Here is a 19,931-nt window from a genome sequence, read left to right on the forward strand (position 1 = left end):
GGGAAGGTGGCCCTGCTTCCCCGAAATAAAACCGGGCAGCGACTAGACTCCCGCTTCCAAGTTGGGGGTCACTTTGGGCTGAAATGGGCGCTGTAAATCTCAGCTGGTTTTTAAAAATTGTTTTTTTAGATCGCTCAGGAGTAAAAACAAGCCGCTCTCCAAGTCAATACGCTCAGGAGCAGTGCCGATTTACGCATAAGCTAAACAAACTATAGCTGCCCCCACCAAAAAAAATTTAAAGAAAAAAAACGGCTGGATATACATTTCCAAAATATAAGATAAAAAACAAATAAAACAAAACCTACATACAGCAACAGTGTTTTGTGTTGTGTAGGCTCCTATGATGTAAGTAATGGTCTGCTAGCCTGCTCCCTAAAATATCACTGGTTTGCTCATTTCTATATATAGGGTGCCTACATTCTGCTATTTATAATTATTAGTAGTTTGCATAATATATTTACACCTATTATTATTTCATGTTATAGCAAGTTTCTAGAGACTAAATTATCAGTCTTTGTAAATAGTGTTTCTAAAGGAACTTTTGCTATTGCCAAATGCCAATGTGTTTGCATTATGAATAAAAAATCATTTTAAGTTAGTGCTTAATAATTATTTCACTATTAATATACTTCTTAATTGTATTTCACTATTAATATACTTCTTCTTAATTGTATTTCAGTTCAACAATTACTTTGATAAAATACATGTTTTGTTATGTGCAAATGGCATTAGATACCTATTAGGTCCATAAATTACCATATACTGAACACAAAAAACAGCGACAATTTGTTGTTGACAAAGGACAGCTGGACATATAAAGGGCCCCATTACCCCTTCAGTAGCTTACCTCATCACACCTAAATCCGGCCCTTCTCAGGAGTTAAGGAGGCAAGTGTAGTGCATTGACTCACACAGAGATGCAACAGGCAGCCTTCCCAGAGGATGGCTAAGAGCACAGCCTCTGCACTGGGTACACTTGTATGAGGCAGTCGCATCCAGTGCAAATTACCCAACCTTGCTCCTCCCAGCTGAAAATGAGTGTAGCAAGCAAAGTTCAGAGCATTATCTCATTCGGAGATGCAACACACCTTCCTCTGAAGTTGTGTGATGGCTCTATCTCTTGTATTTCTATGCTTTATAGCTCTGTGTGCTTTTTTAAAATCAAAAAGTTGGTATTAGCCACCTCAGTCTGAACTAGAAAAGTGGAATACAGATATCTCTAATAAATAATGAAATGGGGATTTAATGCCCAGTCAATTCTGATACGTACAAAGACCTGGATTACCTGCCCTGAATAAAAGCAGACTGGGAGAGAAATCCAAAATGATATATCATGCAGAGCCACAGTAGGCATGTGCGCGCGCTTTGATTTCACAGGAGACCTTTTAAAATCGCAGTAAGCAGTTGGGAATTGCTGCTTGAAGGCCTCCCACAATATATCTCAAAGACATTGTTCCAGAATGCACCACATTGGCCCCCTCGTAACTTGTTATTTGTGGATAGAAAAAACCCTGCACTGTAGACAAAGCCAGAACATTTAGGTTGTGTGAAATTATGGTTTTTAATGAGCCATTAAGGGGGGAGGGGGTTAGAAAGAAAACAAGTCACAGTCTGAAACACAGTCAGTACAAAACTATTAAAACGCACAAGGCAGATATTCCACACAGCCTTTTTACTCTTTTGTGGAGGATAACACTAAGTAACTTAAGTTGTTATTATTTTTACCTAACACACTTAAATGGGAAAGTAGGTACCTCTATTGCTCCCTATTAACAGAGCCAGTGAAAATTAAAATAAGGCTTGAATTGGTGTTATTAAACACATACTTTGATCATTTTGGAGTAAAATGTTTGGAATCTGATTCCATATTGACCAGGTGCTGTTATGTCAAGTTTGGCTACATTTGCATTTGCAAATCTTTCTCAGATCTCTTGTAGGAATTGCCTTGTCTATCTTCTTTTTGTTTTGCTAGCTTTACAATCTGGGCAACTGAGCATCATGCCATTTGGGGGAAGGGGCGTGGCTAGAGCAATTGCTTTGCATGCAGAAGGTCCCTGGTTCAATCCTAGACATCTCTAGATAGTACTAGGAATGTGCTGTGTCTGAAATCCTAAAAATCCCTGTCTGACATCTTAAGATGTTTACCAGTCACTGTAGACAATACTGAGCTAGGTAGACCAATGGTCTGACTCAGTGTAATGCAGCTTCCTGTGTCAATTTCTTTATTGCTTCAATTGCTGACTATAACATTTACTCACAGATCTGCTGAACCAATTTGGATTTGCACAGAAAAATAAGGAGATGAGCAGAGTCAATCCCTCAAAATTGACTACAGAATAAATTACATGAAGCAGAGGAATTCAGCTGTCCTGGGGGTTCCCTTCTTGTGTCTTCTCAGAATTTTGCGCCCAGGGCCATGCTGCTGGATAGTCAGTGCTGGAAGGATAGTGGGATGCTTACCTAGGGTTGCCATATTTCCAAAAGTGAAAATCCAGACACGAAAGCTGAGCTTTTTTGACACAGTTGTTGAGCTTTTTGGGCAAAATCGCAAAAAAAGACGTTATTGAGCTGTTTTTAAGGGAAATCGGCAAAAACGACACTGTCGTTATGTCTGGATTTCCCTGGACATTTTCCCAATTCTGGTTAATCCTGGTTACCTAGAAGGAGGCAAGGCAGTGAGGAGTGGCAGACTGGCTCTGCTGCATGGCATTAGGAAGGCAGGAAAGCCATGCAGCCCTGCCTGTGCTGCTGGGCGCTACTGAAATGTAACCCCTGGAAATTGCGAGGGAATGAAAGAAAGGGAAGGGAACCGCCCTGAGACCTGCGGGTATAGGGTGGTATACAAATTTAATAAATAACAACCATAATAAAAGTAACAATAGTTCCCAAGACTGTTGCTTCAGCAGTGCACTTAATCTCCATGGCTGCAGCGGAGATGCATGCCCATCATTACAACATTTTTCTTAGAGTGCTTTGTTGGAACCTCAGGGTTTTGCTGAACACTATTTAAGAAAGGCTGGCCTCGACGATGGGTGTTTCACTCTAGCCTCCTTTATGTCTAATTGGCCAGATCTGCTTTCCCAAATGTCTATCACAACTATGACCTCATTCATTGGCTAAAAACACAGAAAGGCAGGGGCAATCTACTTTCTCAAAAACAAAACCACAACTCACCACCGAAGACCGTGCCTAGTGTTGACGTTCCTCAAGTCTTGGGTTCCTCAAGTGCTTCTGTTTTTTTTAATGCAAGCTGGGAATTTGGAGAGTACGTCTCATCTGGGGGAACGACTACTGCCCTTGCCCTTCCTGCAGATGGCCATGATTGCTTGCTACTCACTTAGCTCACTCCATCTTTCAAATGTCTTACCCAACACAGTGAAGTCTGCTTTCACTGGCTGTCTGAGCATTTAATACTCACCCTGTGGTGGTTTCACCACAGCTGCCTTGCCTGCTGGAATCCAGTGGAACTGACCTCCAGGTAAGTGGCTTAGGGTTTGCATGCCTGCTATTCATTCAACTGTAGAACAGCTTTGCTTTTCCATCCTAGTCCTCATGAAATTCTGACCTTTTGAAGATCTTTGTGATTCAAGGAAATTCTCTGCTGGAAAGGACAAACTCCTCAATTAAATGACTTCTTGCTCAAAGGAGTCTTTTTGGAGAAGGGGAAGAAACTAATAAAAGGGAGGAAGAGCTTTAGTTCAGTAGAGCTTTGTTTTGCATAAAGGAGGCCCCAGGTTCATTCCCGGGCATCTCTGAAAACCTAGAGCAGAAGTTTCCAACCTTTTTGGGTCCACGGCTCCCTTGACCAACTACAGTCTTTCTGCGGCACCCCTGTGGGGCTCAGGAGCCCAGTTATGTCACTCCTTGCCTGCAGAGCAGGCACCCTCTCACCCCTTTTCAAACACCCTCCCTTGTGGTGTGTTCCCTCAGCATCCTCTCTTCTCCCCTCTCCTTGGGAATCATCTAGGCAGCCATAGCTGCTGCCCCTGGTCTCTGAGCTGCCCCCCATCCCAAAGAAAGGGGCCTCCTCACACTGCCCCACAGGGGCTTTGGAAGCACCCTCTGGCCAGCTCCAAAGGCACCATTCGCCTAGGGTGCTTGTATCCAGGGCTGCTGCAATGAACAGCTGTGCTAGCCTTTAGGAGGCAGAGACGCAAGAGGGCATCAGAGGGAGGGAGGAAAGCGGGACAGAGGCCAGTGTTGCCCACAGCACCCCTGACCATCATTCAAGGAATCCCAGGGTGCCATGACAGACTGGTTGAAAACCACTGACCTAGAGAACCACTGCCAGTCAGTGGAGGCAAAACTGAGCTAGACGGGCCAATGCTCTGACTCTGTATAAGGCTGCTTCCCATGTTCCTAATTCTCACAATCCAGCCAAAGTTAACAACTTAAAAGTCTATGATTATAGTGGGAGAAACAATGAACTGCTCTCTCTTGAAATAGGTGGAACCTGATATGTTTGGCTTGGGCAGGATCATACCCAGTTTCCCCCCTCCAAGGTAACTCTGTTTGTCTAGCAGTTTTATGTCTGCCAGGAGGACAAAGGAACCACACTTTTCTGTTTATTTTTGACCCTAAATGTGGCCCTCTAGTCATCTCTATTTGACCCTTGAGACTTCCCAGACCCTGTTGGTCAGACTGGAATGTGCTCTTTAACTGTTATAATGTCTCTTACTTGCCTGGACTGAGAAGTAAGTTTGTGCGTGTATCATTTCTTGGTGACTTTTGCTTGGTCGGAATGTAGTCACATCTGTTGCAGCCCTTCCTTCCATGCTGCAGCCCAAAGGTTGTCCATGAGGGAACGAGGCCCAGGGACTGGAAAAAGGTCCCTCAGTCTGATCTAGAAGAATCCAAACACTACCACCAAACCCTTTGTCACGTAAATGCAAAACTGATAACAACACAAACAACATAACAGGCTGTATGTAACTATATAAATTATTTTTCAAATGCAATTCAACATGTCATATCAAAATATATGGTTCTATAGACCAGCTTATCATATAAATGAAACGTATTATGAGAAATTAAAGTCCAGCAGATAGACCAGGAAATACAATCTACAGTATTCAGTTCTTACATTAGCAATATCCACGGTGTGGAATTACAGTGGTGCCCCACAAGACGAATGCCTCGCAAGACGAAAAACGCGCTAGACGAAAGGGTTTTGCGGGTTTTGAGCTGCTTCGCAAGACGAATTTCCCTATGGGCTTGCTTCGCAAGACGAAAAGTCTTGCGAGTTCTTGAGAGTTTGTTTCCTTTTTCTAAAAGCCGCTAAGCCGTTAATAGCCGCTTAGTCGCTAATAGCCGTGCTTCGCAAGACGAAAAAACTGCAAGACGAAGAGACTCGCGGAATGGATTAATTTCGTCTTGCGAGGCACCACTGTATTATATCAATCTTGTAGTGTTCCATGTGAAGATGCTTTTAAGAATCTAGCGTTCCTTGTATGCAGGTATCAGACATGCAGAAAATAAGCTCGGGGTTGCATAACTAGTTAGCAATCCAGAGTCTCGTTCATTATTGGAATTAACCAGACAAATCGCTCCACCGACTAAGAACGGCCATGCACCACCACCCACAGAATCGAGAAAGAGCTATCAATCTCTCAATCCTTTCCATGTCTGGGCCAGTTGAGCTTTCTGGCATGCTAACTAGTTATGCAACCCCTGAGCTTATTTTCTACATGTGCCATTATTCTTATATAGTTACATGCAGCCTGTTACGTTGTTTGTGTCTAGAAGAATGGCTTATTTAATTGGACTCTGCAGTGAGAACTGGACAACATTTGAGGCTACCATGGTTATCCTAAAGACCCAACAACAGTCAAAATGCATTTTCTCTCAACCAAGATGGATACCCACAGTATTTCACATGCTGGCTCTGTAGGGATTGTCTTGAATACCAAACGGGGGGGGGGGGGGGGGCTATCCCCATTAAAACCAGTAGAATTTTTTACCTCAGAGCTTGTTTGCTGTTCTCCTCCATTTGATAACAGAAATGCATTCTCAGAATGACCTTCACAACACTGATGGAAAAAACGTCCTCAAAAGATTAACTGGCCGTCTCTTAGATAATATGGTAAAGAACTGCACACTATGATTTTGCCTTTCCTTGAGAAATGAAACAAGGCCTAGGAAATACACACTTGCCTAACTTATTCGGCAATACTGCAAACTAAGAAGGAAAAGGAGAAAAAGAGGCCCTCGCGAAATCCGTTTGCCTTTCCTCAAAACAAGACGGAAAGGGCAAATGCCGCAAGGGAGCTGCTGGAGGATACCAGGAATACCCTCACGGAACGGAAAGGCACAGTTATCAGTAGTGAACCGTTTTGAGTTCCATACCCCTCAAAAAACAATGCATGGGCAGTAACGGAATCACTGCAGTGGTCAACATTTCCCTCTCAAACAAGATCTCAGGATGCCGCTGTCCTTGGTGCTACTGCGTATTTACACTAGTCTGGGACCCCCCTCAAGCAAAGCGGCCTTGATTTCCCCAGCCCCTTTCCCAAAGACAATCCATGAATGCTAACCCTCATCATTTCAGGAAACAGCTCCTCTACAGGAGGATGGAATGAGTCTTGTGAGCCACTGACTGTCTTTATGCCACTAGAATGACCCTTGGAGGTCCCAGGAACTGCTTCACAACTTAGCAATGAGAGGCTAAACCGGACAGGCTACAGAGTTACCAAATCTGGCACTGCAGGATGCCTTTCATTGGAAGCCAGAGGACCTGAAGCCCCAAAGGGCAGCGGCCTGTTCCAGCTCTATGAGAGCAGCACGTTAACACTGGGGCCCAAGGTGAGCACAGACACCTGTTCCTCCCCAGGGTGGACGTGGGCCACGTGGCGCGGGAACTGCTGCTTGTACCGGAAGGTCTTCCCGCAAGCCGAGCAGGCGTAGGGTTTCTCGCCCGTGTGGATCCTCTGGTGCTTGACCAGCTTGGAGTTGACGTAGAACCCTCGGCCGCACTGGGCACACTTGTAGGGTTTCTCCCCGGTGTGGATGCGCTGGTGCTCGATAAGGGAGGAGCTCTGGGAGAAGCACTTGCCGCACTCTTCGCAGCGGTAGGGCCGCTCCCCGGTGTGCACCCGATTGTGGGAAACCAGGTGGGTCTTCTTCTTGAAGCACTTGCCGCAGAGCGGGCAGGGGAAGGGCTTCTCCCCGGAGTGGGTGCGCTCGTGCTTCAGCAGGTTGGAGCTCAGGGAGAAGCGCTTCCCGCAGAGGGTGCAGGTGTAGGGCTTCTCCCCGGAGTGGGTGCGCAGGTGCTTCACCAGGTTGGAGGTGCGGCTGAAGGCCTTCCCGCACTCCCGGCAGGGGAAGGGCGTCTCGCCGGTGTGGGTGCGCTGGTGTTCCGTCAGGGCGGAGCTCCGGCTGAAGCCCCGCCCACACTCAGGGCAGGCAAAGGGCTTCTCGCCGGTGTGGATCCTCTGGTGCCCCATCAGGGTGGAGCTTTGGGAGAAGCGTTTCCCGCACACGTTGCACACAAAGGGGCGCTCCCCGGTATGGATTCTCTGGTGTTCGATGAGCACAGAGCTCTGCGAGAAGCTCTTCCCGCACTCAGTGCAGTGGTAGGGCTTCACCACCGGCTTGCGGGGGGCAGGGGGAGGAGGAGGTTCCAGGATACCCAAAAGGTTGATAAAACCTGGAGGATCATAGGAAGTCTCCTTTGCCCGGCGCTTTCTCACCTGGCTCCTCCATCTCTGCTCCTCTACCTTTGGCTGACTGTCGCAGTCACTGGGACTCTGGGAATTGTTTGGAGGATGTGGCTCGGCCTCTGTTGTGTCCTCACCATCTCGGTCTATCAGGTGTCTTTCAGCACCACTGCTGCTCTTTGGTGCTTCTCCTCTCTGCTCAGTGCTCAAAGTCATTTCCAGCGCCTGCATCTCTCCTCTTCCTTCAGGGGCTTCTATTCTGAGATCTTCTGCCTCCGTCTGGCTTTCAAATCCAGCATCTGCTGAGAGGAACAAAGCAGAAGAAGTAGAACCTGTGGAGGAAGCTGACTAGCTAGCTAGATATTCACTGCAATATCCCTTTTGAAAACAAAGAAGCCACTGACATATTACTATGGAAAACTATCTTAGGGTGCTGAGATTCAGCCACTGACATGCCAGCTTACAGTGCTCAGGGAGCTTTTCCTAGGATGAGAGAACATTCAGGGCCATATGTCTATGTTCTTTATCACTGCTTATACTTTACCCCCACCCCCTGATCGCCTGGGTTGCTAAAGTATGAACCTGGATCAGATCACTAAATTAAATGCCAGTCTCAATCTTGAGAAACTTTTAATAAAACAGTACATAGCAAAGCAAGGGAAAGTTTCAAGGGGATAGGAAAGAAAAACTTCCACAAGCCTGAAATAGGCAGACAGGACAGAGCACCCTCTGATAAAGAGTAGGGAACACACTGCAATATTTTGTTGTAGGTCCCTGCTTATCTTGCCAAAGTAGTTAACTGCATCTCCAAAACAGTAGCAAGGATATAGGAACTTCGAATCCCTCATTGGGAATGTGAATGAAAATGACAAAAGGCATGATAGTTGCCAAGCATCCTAATTTTAAAACACCCCTTAAAAATGTTTTATTGTTCTAGAATACCCAGCTCTACAGAATATAACCAAGGTTTCCCCACCAACGTAATGCTCCCATTCCAGGGTGTTTTAAAAGCAGTATTTTCCAACCACACAGATCCCCATACCATCCCTGTCATTTAAGTGCTTTAACACATACATCTATCTAGCCTCCCACCCACCCATTTTTCCAACTTCAAATTATCAGGTTTCCAGCGGCACACCGAAACAAACCTGTATCTCATTTCAGATTTCCAGGAGATATTTTTATCTAAGTTCCAGAATGGGTGCTTTGTTGATCTCAAAAAATACAGGTATTTTCAATCCTATTTATCACACTGTACATTGTGATAACGCATCAAGTTTTCAAAGTGCAGAAAACAGTGTCTTTTTGGGGGGTGGGGGTGTCCTGTGCATCTCTAAAGCTGCCTAACTTATCAGTATATCTGCTCACACAAAAAGGATTAAGTTGAATATTCTTTTTATCCCATGCATCTCCATTAACCTGGGCATGTAAGATATCCCCTAAAATCTATGCATTCATGCACGTTCATATAATGTTTCTGCCCTGAACACCTATAGCTGTGCAACCCAGAAAGCTTGTGCTTCCAGAATTTTGACACTAGCTGCCTTTAACAAAAAAAAGGCATTCGCTTGCTTGCTCCTTTTTTTGTTTGTTCGGTGGGGCAGAACGCGATTGCGAACCCTTCACTCGGGGGATTTAATGTTATTTTTAATTGCAACCTAACATTGAGCTTCTGGCTGCACCCCACCGCACCCCTTTTCTTTTTCCAACGCTGCTCCCTAACGGAGATTTGCTCTCCCTTACTTACCCTGGTCGTGGGATTCCTCCCTCCCTTCCGCACCTTGCGAGCTCTCCCCTTCCATCTTCGGGGAGGCTTTTCTCACGAACTCCCCACTGCAGACGGAAGCCAGGTCCGTTGCAAAAAAAAAAACCACCACCCGCGGGCAGCAGTTGCCACAACCTGCAGGCTGGCGAGTCGGTAACGCCAGCGGAGGAGGAGGAGGAGGAGGAGGAGGGAGCCCAGAGATGACGTCACATCCTCACTGGCGTCCACGTGATGCAGGGGGAACCTGGACCAGAGGGGAGGGAGGGGGGATCCTGGAGGCGGTTGCCGGGATACCGGAGGGAACGCGCGAGGCCTAGAGCCTCCTGGAGCCCGAACTTGCTTTTGTCGGGGGCGCAGATCCTGGAAAAGGGTCCCTTGTTTTAGGCGGCCAAAGGAAACAAAGCAAGACGTTATTTGCTATAGCCACGTAGCTAAGAAAATGAACAGATGCTTTGCTTTCGTATTAAAAAGGGAAATCCACTAGGTTGGGGAAGCTGTCACCCCCCCCATAGTTGTCTCTACGATAAATCATTTAATGTGCCAACACAAATAGAAGTTATTAATATTGCAGTTGTTGCGCAAGGATTTTATTATTTTGTTTTTTTTATATATATAATTTTTTTATTAATTTTCCAACATAGTTTATTATTTTGACCGGAATGTACTTGAAACCAGGAATTTTGGAATGCAGAAATAAAGAAAATCACCAAACCATCAGTTCTGGCAGGTGGGGGGAGGGCACCTAAATTATTTAATTTGGTATTTGAATGATTGGTATTAGCAACTGTATTATAATTTGGCATTGTTACAATGAGGCTATTATTGGACTGTAATTGACAATAAGAATGATAAAAAAAAGTTACCTGTACGTTTTAATCTATCAATCTACCTACTTTCAATTCTATTAACATTTAATTGTTTTGTGGTTATTGTTCCTTCCCTGCCCAACCCCCGTTTTTAGCTATTCCTATTTTATCTGTAAGCGCGCGCCCCCATCCCTGCCAGAGAAAATAGCACTGATATATGATATTCGGATGAAGGGGCAGTTTACTAAATAAATAAGTAAAAGTTGTGCCACTGTGATCTCTGAAGGGCAATATATAAATTTAATGAATAAATAATAATGGTACCAGCTTCTTCTGAAGCAGAGGGCTTTTTTTTTTTTTACTAGTGCAATTCCTGCTGAATCGCAAGAGGCGCCATCTATATTTGATTGGCCAATTAAAAAATCATAGAGTAATCCATTTTTCCTTTTATAGGCTAATACTGTTATCAGAAATCTGGCAACAGAAAGGGACCTACTCGGATCAGAGTCTTGCAATAAATGTATTTGCTGTGTTTCCAAGCTCTATGATTATTGATTTTGCCTAAATAATATTGATTTATACTGATAACTTGATATTTTAAGCGCTATATTGTTCTTATTTTAATGGAATTTAGAAACTTACGGTTTGAGATGTACTTGATTTAAACGTAATTTATTAATTTTATCTTGTTATACCTGTTTTGCTGTATGATGTATTGAATATGGGCCTATGGCCGTAATAAACTACCTATCTATCTATCTATCTAATTAAAAATATTTTTATAAGCTGCATAGTCTAGCTTTAAAAAAATGTTTAGCTGTGCCCTCCCACAGTGATGCACATTAACAATAGTAATGCAGGCACTTCTGAAAGGAATATGCTACTAAGGGAAGCTGCTCTGGTTAAGCCATTCAAAGCCTTCATTGAAGGTAGGGGCGAAGAGAAAGGTCTTTCTGTGTTGCTTAAGTGCCTGAACAAGGTGCAAGTCATTTGAAAGTGAGTTCCACAGCTGTCGACCACCACCAAAAGGCCCTGTCTCTTGAGCTTGCCAGCAGCTGTGTGAACATCACCTATCAAGCCAGTCTTTGGATAAAGGGCAGTATATAAATTTAATGAACAAAATAATCAGAATGTGTCCTGATGCATTTAATTATTGTTTTGCAGTAGTTTATTTTGATCTGTATTTTATCATTGATGTTTTTACGTGTTGCAAGTCACCTTGAATCCTGACTTGGGAGAAAGGTGGGATATAAATGTGTTAAATAAAAGTTAAATTTTTAAAAATGTCCTGCTTTTCAAGATGTCACTGCCATTTACACAACAATCCCATTGAACACTTGAGTCACTTGTTTTAATTGCTGTGTTATTTTAACAGCATTACTATATTAAACATTAAACTTATGTTTTTATTTTAATGCTAGCATAATTGCTTGTTAGACTCTATATTTTAAGGTAGTCATTAGCTTTACCTTTGTGATGACTTTTAATTGTTTTACCATGTGTGATTTATTTTTATGTGTGCTGCTTAGAAATGCAAATTAAGCATTATATAAATGCCTTAAATAAATATACTTCCATACCACTTAGAAAACTATTTTGGATCAAGTGGTGTATATAAATAATGGCACTGCTTCTTGGAAGAGTCCTCAGTGACTGTAGGTTACAAGGGAGAACACATGACCGCTTTGTATGATTGTATGATTCTCCACATGTTTTGGATGTTCCTCTCTTCCACCTACACAAAACAGTTAGACAAAAGGATGGTCAAGATGAACAACGGGTGAAAAACATTTATTTTGGTAACTTACAACGAAGGGGGTTTAGGTATACACCATTTGTTCACAATTGATTTTTCTCAAGGGCAATGGATACATGGAATAAAAATACCGTCTCAAAGACAGTCAAAAACTAAAACCAAAGAGCCTGTTGCACCTTAAAAACCATTTGATTTATTGTTGTATGAGTGTACATGAGAACTTTATGCTCTTTCCCTCTTTTTTTCTTTATATACCGCCCTTCCTCCCAAAGGAGACCAGGGCTGCTACAGACTCACACTACAACTCTTTCAGAATTGCTCGGCGACCTTAGGTAGCAATACATCCTTTTTTTAATGCTCTTAATAAAATGTCCTTGCCACTGACAAGGAGAGAAGCTTAAGTCAAGCTTTGGGGACTGTCCGGATAGTCTGGATGCTCACCAGCACAACAAACGTGTGTTGAGTTTCTCCTTTGGGGTGAGGGCTCCTCACTCCTTGGGGAAGTGCTTTTTGTTAGGGGGATATTGCTCCCCCCCCCCAAATCTGCTTGTCACTGGGAACATGTAATTCCATGCCCAGCTCACGGGGCCACCTGAAGTGCTATCTGAAATGTGGCTGTGTGCACCTTGTTGCCAGTAGTGTCCTTGGCATCATGGATGGGGAATGACCCGACTCCCCACAGTGCCCACACTCGACGCTAGTGCAAGCTGCAGAGACGGGACCCGTAGAAAAAGCAAAAGGGAGGTCACATTCATCTTGAAGCCTCTCCAGGAAAGTCTGAAGAAATCCCAACTCAAATGTCCCTGCTCCCTCTAAAGAAGCGTTGTGGACCTTGCAGCCTTCCAGATGTTGAACAGCCTCAGCCAGCATGACCAATGACTGGGGGTGATGGAAGCTGTGGCCCAGCAACATGGGAGGGGGGCAGGTTCCACACCCTTGCTCTCATGCAGGTGTGGGGAAGCTTTGGCCCTCCCAGCACCTCTGGCTGTTGGCCACGTTTGCTGGGGCTGATGGGAGTTGTAGTTCAGCAACAGCCCTGGAGGTCCAAAGATCTCCCCCCCTCGCTCCAAAGGCGGGATGATGTGCGCTTCAGCACACAAAGGAGGAGCACTCCTTTGTCCTGTCACAGGGAGCTGAAACTGATTGGCTTGAAGGCAAAGCGTATAGAAGCCCTTTGCCAGTTTCACTTTTGCAGCAAGCTGAGCTAGAAGTCTCGAGAAGCAGGGCCAGGCTGTGAAACAGACTTCTGCATACAGTGGTGCCTCGCAAGACGAAATTAATCCGTTCCGCGAGTCTCTTCGTCTTGCGGTTTTTTCGTCTTGCGAAGCACGGCTATTAGCGGCTAAGCGGCTATTAACGGCTTAGCGGCTTTAAGAAAAAGGAAACAAACTCGCAAGAACTCGCAAGACGTTTCGTCTTGCGAAGCAAGCCCATAGGGAAATTCGTCTTGCGGAACGACTCAAAAAACGTAAAACCCTTTCGTCTAGCGAGTTTTTTGTCTTGCGAGGCATTCGTCTTGTGGGGCACCACTGTACTCTGCAGGAGTAATAAAGAGTAAGGAGGCAAAGGAATGAAGTGAGGGAGAGAGAAGAGCATAGAAGAAGGGGTTAGGCAACTAGTAGGACAGATTAGCAGGTTAGCACACAGATTATTAGCTCACCAGACCACTTTCTGCTGTCAGTTCCAGGAGAAAAAGAACCAGCTCTCTTCCATTTTATTAATGCTTTTTTGCCTAGTGACCTGGAGGCAAGTACTACTCTCCAGAGGTGGACAACTGTTCACACACCTGCAACATGGCTACGTATGCTGGGCAGGAGAACCATGGCAGCAAACACCGGACTTGGGAAAAAGCACTGGAGCGCCAACCACTGCATGCCGAGACTCTTAATTTGAGTGCTCAACCTCAAGCTACGGTCGAGCACATAAATGGCCATGATGAGCTCTGCCAGTCACGATCAGGGAAGCAGGGAGAAGAGATCTGATGGGTGCAGTCGAATCATAGAAGTATAGAGCTGGGAGGGACCTCATCATCCAGTCCAACCCCTTGCAATGCAGGAATGAAGTAGATCAGAAGCTCTTTTGTTCCAAGGAGCTAAAGCTAGTCAAAGAGGCCAAGAACACAGCTCTAAAGGGGCCTAGAGGGAGAGACAGGAAGCGAGTGAAAGGAGCTACTATCATAAAGAAACCATAGGGCAGCCCTGCTCTCTGCTTTCTCAGATATTTTGCAGCAGAGGGGGTGTCTCCACCCAGGGGTGCAAGGCAAGAGCGGCCACCGGCTCCTCCTCCACAGGGTGCACCTGTTTCTGGTGACGGGTGAACTGCGGCTTGTAGCGGAAGGCCTTGCCGCAGACCAAGCAGGTGTAGGGCTTCTCGCCCGTGTGGATCCTCTGGTGCTTGATGAGGTTGGAGCTGACGCAGAAGCCCTTCCCGCAGTCCGCGCACTTGTAGGGCTTCTCGCCGGTGTGGATGCGCTGGTGCTCGATCAGGATGGAGCTCTGGGAGAAGCACTTGCCGCACTCCTCGCAGCGGTAGGGCCGCTCGCCGGTGTGCACCCGGTGGTGGGACACCAGGTGGGTCTTCTTCTTGAAGCGCTTCCCGCACAGGGAGCAGGGGAAGGGCTTCTCCCCGGAGTGGGTGCGCTCGTGCTTCAGCAGGTTGGAGCTGAGGGAGAAGCACTTGCCGCACAGGGCGCAGGTGTAGGGCTTCTCCCCGGAGTGGGTGCGCAGGTGCTTCATGAGGTTGGAGGTGCGGCTGAAGGCCTTCCCGCACTCCCGGCAGGGGAAGGGCGTCTCGCCGGTGTGGGTGCGCTGGTGCTCCACCAGGGTGGAGCTGCGGCTGAAGCCCCGCCCGCACTCCAGGCACGTGTAAGGCTTCTCGCCGGTGTGGGTGCGCTGGTGCTCCACCAGGGTGGAGCTGCGGCTGAAGCTCTTCTCGCACTCGCTGCACGTGAAGGGGCGCTCCCCCGTGTGGATCCTCTGGTGCTCAATCAGGTTGGAGCTCTGAGAGAAGCTCTTCCCGCAATCGGTGCAGTGGAACGGCTTCTCGGGCGCACGCCGGGGCGCGCTCGGCGGGGCCTCTAAGATGCCCAGGACATTGATGTAACCCCCCATGGCCGGCGCAGTCGATCTCCTGCGGCGACGCCTGAGCGGTGGGGGGTTTACCCGGCAGATGTTCTGAAGGGTTCGGGGGGCGTTTTCCGCAGCTGCTGCATTGGGAAGAAGTGCCACTTCCTCGTTCACCGTCCCGTCACCTGTGTGGAGAATATTGTAAGCATCTCAGCCCCAGATGTACTTTAAAAAGCTTGGCTCCCTGCCCGTATTGAGGACAAGTTGCCACCAGAGATTAGGAATTCCCAGGCTACGTCAGACCAGTTGTTCGCTCTGCTCAGGGTTCTGTCATGTGACAAACAGCCACTCAGCAGAAACCGGGCAATTGAGCGTAAGATTGATGCCCTGTTTAAGAATTGTAGGAGGTGGGTGGGTGGTAAGGGGAGATGCTGGGGCTGCCACCACAAAAGCCACTCCTGATATCCCTATTCCCAGTTGTATACAACTGTTCCGTAATTATTAGAGGGATGGACTATGACCAGGGAGATCAAGGGTGAAATTTACACTCAGCTGCAAAGCTCACTGCATGGCTGATCAAATCGCTCTCTCTCAGCTTAACCTGCCTCACTGTAGTGAGGATAAGGATAAGAATAACATGTAAGTAAACATAATATTCAATGGAACATGAACATATGTATACTCAAAGATAGTTTAATAATATCACACATGTTCCAGGGCTGAAGACTGATCCTAAAAACAAGTTATGGGCTTCAGCTGAAACCTTTGAATTGCTGTCTAGCACTGAATTTGGCAACAACCAGCAAAAACTACAGTATTTTTCGCCCCATAGGACGCACCTAGATTTGGGGCGGGGAATAAAGGGGAAAAAAATTATTACCCCCCCAGGCGCGGGGCTGGGGAAGCCCGAGCTTCCCCCGACCCCAGCCCCCAGAACGGGTCCCAGAGCGATGCCGAAGCTGTGGGCAGCTTCAGCATCGCTCTGGGAGCTTGCGCGGCTGGGGGAGGGGGAAGCCCTCCGCCAGCCTCCAAACCACGTCGGGAGACAGCGGGATGGCGCACTGCGCCTCCCCGCTGTCCCCCGAGTTTGCGGGGCTGGCGGCAGGGAGAAGCACGCTTCTCCCCACTGCCAGCCTCCAAACCACATCAGGAGCTTGTGGGGCTGGCGGTGGGGCTCTTCTGAAGCCTGGAGAGCACCGACCCCTCTCGCTCTCCAGGCTTCAGCGAAAGCCTGCATTCGCCCCACAGGACGCTCACACATTTCCCCTTCATTTTTGGAGGGGAAAAAGTGCGTCCTATAGGGCGAAAAATACGGTAAGTTTCTACTGCTTATAGTTTTGAAAAGGAGCTTGGAAGCATCTCCATTTCCTCATTTAATTTCCCCCCAGTGTTTCTTCACTTCTCAATCAAAAATTCCAACTTTTTGCAAAGCTTCAGCCCCAGAAACAGAAGAAATTATGTAAAACTTAGTATTTATGCATAGGCATGCATAATTCATTGATTTCAGAATATGAGCATCCAGGTCACAGAATATGTTTTGGGAGGTGGTTTGGAGTACAAAGTACAGACACACGTACCTGTGCAAGTATTTATTCAGCCAAATGAAAGGAAGGTACAGTATATACAGTCATATGCGGAACATGCACTTATTTACTTTGGCCTTTGACACCAGGGATATGGATATGGATATATATATATATATATATATATATATATATATATATGGGTGAAGGACAAGTGTAAAATCTAATAATAAAAAAATGAGAATTAGTAACACACCACCACAAAAAGAATGATTGTGTGTGCCTGAGGTGTATAGTAGACTAACATTTCTGTAATAGGACTACAATACAAAGTGTGTTCCAAAAATCTGAATAAGTGAATATTCCCTTGTGGCAATGATTCTATTAACTTATTTTAAGAGAAATGAAGTGAATCTGTCAATCTGAAGCGAATTAATGGGGAAATGAGCTATATAATTGCATTATAATTTTTCGTCAATAAATAATACAGTGTGATCGTGCCCAATTTCTCACCTGAAAAGATTGTTCCCCTTGGGATCTCCCCATCCTCAGACCTCTGAAATTCTGGAACATAATTTCCATCAACCTGGGCCATCCAGAAGCCCAAAACACACTTTGCTGAGCTGAAAACCTGCTAGTGAGAGATGCAGAATGAAGATTTCATGTCCACTCTCTGTTCTAAATATGTTTCAATCTAGGGGAAAACAATTATTGCTACACACTCAATCAATCATGAATGTGCAGTTCCTCAGAACATATAGCCTGTGGAACTTTCTATAGTTACAGTAAACATAACACCAGTCATTAAGATAATTGCATAGGTATTAGTCGCAGTAAATAAAGCTAGGCTAGCACAGAGTGGTTGGCAACGTGCATGTAGAGCTGGAAAAGGTGTGGAAAAAGGCAACCAAAACGATCAGAAAGCTAGAGTAAATAACATAAAAATATAGAACCCTCTGAGATAAACTAGGTTGATAGGGCAGGAGGTCCTAACAGCGAGTTAAAAATGGAGCGAATGCAGAAGGCCTATTCGCATGTCCGTGGCTAGTCATTTGTTTTGTTCTGCATCCCGCTTAGGGTAAGCGTGTCCTCTGAATCACTTGCCCTGGTCGCAAGCCACAACGCAGCCAGCTGCAAAACTTCCCTACTGCTGGTTGACCCCGCCATGTAAAATTGCGGCTTCCGCCAGCGACGGCAGTTCAAAGAGAATGAGTCACTGTGAAAGGAAAAAGCAGACCAGATGGTGGGGGGGAATCCAAACAAACCAGCTCGATGGGTGAGCAAAATATGAAACCGATACTTACAATGCACGCCCACCCCCTATAGAGGGAGAAGGGAAGCCACAGATCGCCGGAGACGAGATCAAGGAAAGCCACCCGCAGGAGGAGGATCGGTCCCTAGAGACGCAGGGCAACGACTCTTCTCGCCTTCCTAAAGCGGCTGCCACCCCAGTTTGAGAAGGGGGTTGGCACGAAACGCCTGCCCGCCCCTCTTTCCAGCCCCACAGCGCTGCATGTATGGATTACTGAGGTGGGGGGGGGGGTTGGAAAAGGAGGGAGTGCGTGGGAAAGGAAAACAAAGTCCTGGGGCGCGTTTCCGTGCAATGGCCCCCAAAGAGATCGCAGTGCAGGCTGAGAAGACCACGGAGGGGGGAGGATCAAGCAACAACCTCCCCCATCCCCCCCCTTTTTTGCAGAGCTCCGGGCGACTGCAGAGCGCGATTCCTGCCCCCTTCCTATTGTTTCTCCGTCGCAACTCCCCCCACCCAACCCTGAAAAGCAACCCGATCCTCCCCACTTCCCTCCCCCGAGAAACCAGCCCCCCCCCCCCCCACCCAAAGGAAGGCTCGCAATCGCTCACCAGACTCCTGGGAAAGCCCAGACTGCGGGCGCAAGAGACGCTGTGCCCCGTCGAAGGCCGTCCCCAGGAAATCCCATCCTGGCATCAGGCGTTCCCCTTGCGCGAGAGGGCGCCGCCCAGCCCTCCCCTTCGCTCGCCGCAGTGCCGGGAGGAGGCGTGGGATTTGCGGCGGTGAAAAGGACAGAGGCCACTCGAGGGCTGCGACACGCGCGTCCCCGAGACAAAGCCGCCTCCGCCTCCAGAAGGTTGCAGCCCGCATCGTTTCCCCAGAAAGATTCCTCCTCGCTGTCCTGGGAAGAGAATAGACAACAAAGGGGCTCCTGGGTTTCTAAGCTCTTCTTCCATGCCAGTCATCAGCACCCTTAACCCCCAACAATGTCTAATTCAGCCGACTTGTTTTTTCCAGGAGATCAGAACTGTACAGGGTGGGCCTGAGTTCAGTTTGTGTTAGGGGTAAGAACACATACGTCGCAGCATGTCATGGATAGGGACCTGGAAATAGCAGCCATAGAATTGTAGAGTTAGAAGGGACCCTGAGGGTCGCCTGGTGCAAAATGTACGAATCTCAACCCAAGCATCTGTGACAGATGGCCATCCAACGTCTGCTTATAAACCTCCAATGAAGGAGAGCTCGCAACCTCTTGTGGGAGTCTGTTCCGTTGTCAAACAGCGTGGGTGGCGCTGTGGTCTAAACCACTGAGCCTCTTGAGCTTGCCAATCAGAAGGTCAGCGGTTCGAATCCCCACGGCGGATTTTCTGTCCCAGCTTCTGCCAACCTAGCAGTTCGAAAGCACACCAGTGCAAATAGATAAATAGGTACTGCTGCAGCGGGAAGACAAACGGCGTTTCTGTGCACTCTGGCTTCCGTCACGGTGTTCCCTTGTGCCAGAAGTGGGTTAGTCATGCTGGCCACATGACCCGAAAAGCTGTCTGTCGACAAACGTCTGCTCAAATGCAGCCGCAACATGTGGCTAATGAATATAGTAAATGCGCTATTATTAGTAGCAGAATGTCATTCAAAATTTACAATTCATCAACTTCAAAATAATCAGTCAATAACCAAGAAGTAGTCAACAAAATGAATTGCTGGTGGGGAACACCACGACGCCTTTCAATAGATGATGTCCCAGACAGTATATCTGGATTGAATTAACTGTTTCTAAGATGAATCTTCGTCAGCTGATGATGAAAATGAATACATTACATATAATGAATGACAACAAAAATAATACTGAGCAACCTGCATATTAAATAATGAATAAACAATAAATGAGGCATACATACCAAATAGTTTTAGATAGAATATCCATACAGATAAATGTAATACTTGTGGATCAGAACTCAATAACCAGTGTAGCTGATACTGATAAAACAGATGTAAATAAATTATAAGGTTATCCATAGGTGTGGGAAATAACAGTGTATTTATACTCAGATCCAAAGAGGGTAAGCTTGCTAAGCAAAGGCGGGCGAACAGCGGCCTCTTGATTACTTGGACTGC

At 46.6% G+C, this 19,931-nt stretch overlaps 1 protein-coding gene across 1 annotated transcript; it reads right to left on the reverse strand.

The window, feature by feature from the left end:
- Positions 1–1,542: 1,542 nt before the first annotated feature.
- LOC114582868 (uncharacterized) lies at positions 1,543–18,351 on the reverse strand. The gene is made up of 4 exons (XM_077917967.1): positions 17,875–18,351; positions 17,084–17,204; positions 14,334–15,232; positions 1,543–7,577 (listed from the first exon to the last, which is right to left on the reverse strand). The coding sequence occupies exons 2-4, from the start codon at positions 17,163–17,165 to the stop codon at positions 6,768–6,770; spliced, it is 1,791 nt and encodes a 596-aa protein (XP_077774093.1). The 5' UTR covers positions 17,166–17,204; positions 17,875–18,351; the 3' UTR covers positions 1,543–6,767.
- Between the last annotated feature and the right edge of the window lie 1,580 nt (positions 18,352–19,931).

The sequence above is a fragment of the Podarcis muralis genome, chromosome 13 (genome assembly GCF_964188315.1).
Source record: "Podarcis muralis chromosome 13, rPodMur119.hap1.1, whole genome shotgun sequence".
In the NCBI taxonomy this organism is placed as follows: domain Eukaryota; kingdom Metazoa; phylum Chordata; class Lepidosauria; order Squamata; family Lacertidae; genus Podarcis; species Podarcis muralis.